At 48.4% G+C, this 3923-nt stretch overlaps 3 protein-coding genes across 3 annotated transcripts; 1 reads left to right on the top strand and 2 right to left on the bottom strand.

Moving 5' to 3' along the window:
- Positions 1-155: 155 nt before the first annotated feature.
- ASPBRDRAFT_104799 (uncharacterized protein) lies at positions 156-1666 on the bottom strand (the record flags this gene model as incomplete). Its single annotated transcript, XM_067616575.1, has 4 exons — positions 156-249; positions 524-600; positions 757-851; positions 1435-1666. Coding segments are annotated over 4 exons (498 nt in total), but the record flags the coding sequence as incomplete, so codon positions are not given.
- Positions 1667-2240: 574 nt separating this feature from the next.
- Positions 2241-2566, top strand: ASPBRDRAFT_201712 (uncharacterized protein; the record flags this gene model as incomplete). Its single annotated transcript, XM_067621582.1, has 2 exons — positions 2241-2293; positions 2344-2566. The coding sequence occupies 2 exons, from the start codon at positions 2241-2243 to the stop codon at positions 2564-2566; spliced, it is 276 nt and encodes a 91-aa protein (XP_067472814.1).
- Positions 2567-2733: 167 nt separating this feature from the next.
- On the bottom strand, positions 2734-2886 carry ASPBRDRAFT_139796 (uncharacterized protein; the record flags this gene model as incomplete). Its single annotated transcript, XM_067619128.1, has 1 exon — positions 2734-2886. The coding sequence occupies one exon, from the start codon at positions 2884-2886 to the stop codon at positions 2734-2736; it is 153 nt and encodes a 50-aa protein (XP_067472813.1).
- Between the last annotated feature and the right edge of the window lie 1037 nt (positions 2887-3923).

The following is a 3923-nucleotide window of genomic DNA, read 5'->3' as shown; positions in this document are numbered from 1 at the left end:
GTGGGCACACAATGCAACGATGCACGTGGAAGCTTGAAGATTGGCATCTGACTATGAGATCTGAGAACTTCCCATCCTCTCGCATGCTTTATATTATGTCTTAGCCCATGTGCCAAAATAAGATCGAGAATATTACCGAGATAACAGTGCTTTGAGCGTCCCAAACTCCGCAGACATGGTGCATCAGGATTCTTCCCTTGGAGTTGCTTAACTCCAAGATGTTGTAGTTGGGTGTTCAGCCTCGCGGCCCTTACCGGATAAACACTTAATCCATTATCGCCTTGCACCAATCGTATGCCTCCGTTTGCGGTACAGTCAGCGTGGACAGTCAAGTTCGATTCTCGCGACTCATTCTAGAAAGGTACTGTCTAGCGAACCGCTATTACAGTTGTGGTTGTTGTTGATGATTCATACGCTGACCCCTCGCTGGGCGATATGCAGGGTACCACTATCGCTACTCTTTGTTTGTACCTTTATGTCGTAGACTATTACTTTCCTGACCAACTTGGTGCCTTGTCAAGACCTGTCGTGGCCTGTGTGGATGGTGGTGGTCACATGACCTGGTGCCACTTCCTCCTGGCTCCACGTTCCTTTCTTCCTCTCGAGCCATCTGATCGCAGGTATAGCTGAGAGCCGGATGAAAGTAGGGCCGACACCCCGCTTTTCCCTTGTCAGTATCCACCAGCCCTGGCAATCTCATGACGCAGATTTGTGTTCGGAAACGGATTTACAAGTAATCCGTGCCCACCTGGCTACGAGGGAACTGCTTTTCTGCCGTCTGCACACACCACGCCCTCCCATGTCCTCCCAATTGTGTTTGTATGTGGTCGAGCTTTCCTTTATCTCCTTGTCTACTATAACAAAGAAGCCAGTTTTTCCATCACATGGCTCCAGCAATCTGTGCGGTCGCACTTGGAATATAGTGTAGTGGGCCCGATTTACATACTCATCAATATATGTTAGAGCATAGGAACGCTAATTAGAAGGGGTAAGATGAGGCTAAAGCTCTGCTTGAATTATCATTATAAGGCTAGTAGCTGGGCGCGAGTAAACAGAGTGAATGTGGTCACGTGATGCTGATATGCAGCCTTGCCTACTAGGGAGTAGGCGCTCCAACATTCCAAATCCACCCTTGCTATCATATTATACTCCAACTTGGCCTTGTTCGATACAAATTAGCTCCACGTTCACCGTCGTACCTGGGCATTAGACTTAGCACGCACGGCGTTATTGATGGATAGGGCCAGTCAAGTACTAGACAACAGAACATCGCACGTGGAGATTTTATATATACTATATGACTTTATCGGAACTTAGGAAAGGCATTCTTACAAAATCAAAAACAAACAAGTACACCGCTGCGATTTCCCCGATTTTCTTAGACTTTCTAGAAGAAGATCAAGAAGGAGCACAAAATCTTGGAACCCGGCCCACCCAGGAAGTCAAGGAAACACTCTTCACCGTCGCGATAAGTCGTATGCTTGTTCGACACTTCAACCTCATGATGACTGACAGCATGGAGGTGTGCCTGCTGGCACGATCCAAGAACTATGTTGCAAGAAGAGCATTCATAACGAGAAGGAGGAACATGACGTTGCTCCATATGGATCCAAAGATCCAGCGGCGTGCCGAATACCTGACCGCAACGATTCCACTGACATAGCATACTTTCGCTATTGATTGCTTATTAGCCAAGCATGAAAACAAAGTCTATCAACAGCTAAAGCAGACAAAATGGAGATTCTGAAAGGAGTGTTGTAAGATAACGCTTGAGTTAACCACCATGACTTACACGGCGCTATTGGATTGTCTTTGACTATCCATGTCTAGATGCTCCTTGTGAACTGATTGTGCATAAACAGCGTGCTACAGCACCTCTGGAAGAAATTTCGAACCACGACGAGAGAACCAATTTTATGACTTATTCTTATCCAACGACCCCAACCTTGATGAAAGGTGGGGGAGGTATTGCCTATTTATGTGCGGAGCATACCTGCGGTGTTACATGCATATACTAGGCAGGGCTCGTAAAGCTAAAGCTCACGTGTAAACTATCTCACTGCGGAGTAACATCCTACATGTATGTGACATTCCCGGACAATCCGCCTCGCTAGCCGCGTGAAAAGCCTTCCATGCCGTGGCGGGCCTACACCGGTGGCAATCAATCCTACTTGCCCGGCAGAGGGATAGGGGTTGCTCACTACATGTGGACATAGCCTTTTAGTGCTGGTCAACTCACCATGGAGAACTGGTGGCGGACGAAACCAGCAGCATCTGGCGCCAGGAAACAACCGTCAGGACAGGTTGGTTGCGAGACTGGGGAGATACCTGATCAAAATTTAGCACCACACCTACGACACCCCGCGACGGAGGTCGCCAGGAATCATTGTCGAAAGCACAAAGCCGATGTCGTCCCTTAGACGTCTGCTACGTTAGCATGGAACTCCAAGGCACTAGGAGAGATGGGGCCACATGCGAGTCGGACGGCGGCACCGCTGTAGGCTGGGGAGCCGTCCTGTCCGAAGTAGCTCAAAATGCCGACTATCCCAGTGCCAATATTAGCTGACATCTCTCTTTCCTACAGGAGAAGGCCCAACGACATTGAGCGACAGTGTTGGGCAAGAATGAAATCCCTCGTTAGATCCGTCTACCATTGCATCAATATTTTTTGCACCCTTTTGTTACTTTTACCTTTGTCTCTCTCTTTTATTTTCTCCCTACAGCAAGAGAACCCTAGGATCCGAACTTGGGATCGCCGTCGCATCTACGCTCCAGCCCACCTATACTCCGGTCAGTATATGGTGGGCCTGCTGGGCGGGCACCTGGACGGTCATTGTTACTGTAGTACTGCGTATGTTTTCCTCTTGTGGCACAACAGACAGTCATGTAGTTGTCAGGATTGAGAGGAAGAGATCATTCTACATTCTACGCGGAAATCGGTATCCATGTACTGAGCTCTGTGTCTGCGCATTGCACCGGACTATGAATTACCGAAAGCAGTAATGTGGCAGAGCGTCGAGCCTACGGAACGGACTGCGGCTAAGCTATGTGACAAACATACACGCGCAGTACCCAAAGCGTCCGAACCTCGAGAGAACGGTGATATGAGACATCGCGATCAGGTAGTAACATGCAAAATACATTCAACTTTTACTATGTTGGGACATGTCATGACACCGATAGGGTTGCTGGTAGTGTCAGGTGCCTTCCTCGTTTAGGGAGGCGGAAGATGCCTACTGCTTTGGGAGTAGCAAAGTGGCGAGGTAGAAAGGGGGCTCCCGCGGGTTCCCACCTCCATCATCCTAGTTAGTTGCATCGCTTCAAGTCTAGTTGAATCGTACACATCGTTTTACCTGAAAAATAAGACCAACAGGAGCCATGTACTCCGTACATTACGGCGACATGTTCACTTTGATCCAGCTGCCCTCCGTCGATCGAAATTCGACTTTTGGCTCCACTCCCGCACAGCGGCCCACTTACTGGTCCCCGATTCAAGTGAGCCAAAACGACTGGCTGAAAGAGATCCGGATAAAGTTTCAGATAAAACATTTACAAATTTTCTCCAACTCTGCTTTGGGAGGGCGGCTTACCCGCATTAACTCGATAGCCCCGCCCCATGCTGCTTCTCTTCGCCCAGGCTGGACCTGCTAGCAACCTAGATTAGCTCTCCATTATAGTGGGTCTGTAGTAATCACCAGACAGCGAATTACGTATGGCTTCTAAACCTTGGCATAAACCACCATCATACTAGTGAAGAAAACCGGACTAGGCAAGATATGTACCTTGGTTTAAGCAAACTTCAAGCACCACACCTACACCCGCATCTACCGATCACAGATATCCGCCGAGTAATACTCCTTCATCGTATAAGAAGCCTTAATGTTACATGTTGGAACAAAAAAAACCTGAGCGATACCAGTAGC

Source organism: Aspergillus brasiliensis, assembly GCF_001889945.1.
Source record: "Aspergillus brasiliensis CBS 101740 unplaced genomic scaffold ASPBRscaffold_43, whole genome shotgun sequence".
Lineage (NCBI taxonomy): Eukaryota > Fungi > Ascomycota > Eurotiomycetes > Eurotiales > Aspergillaceae > Aspergillus > Aspergillus brasiliensis.
The sequence above is the reverse complement of the archived record's forward strand: the minus strand, read 5'-3'. Positions and strand labels throughout refer to the sequence as shown.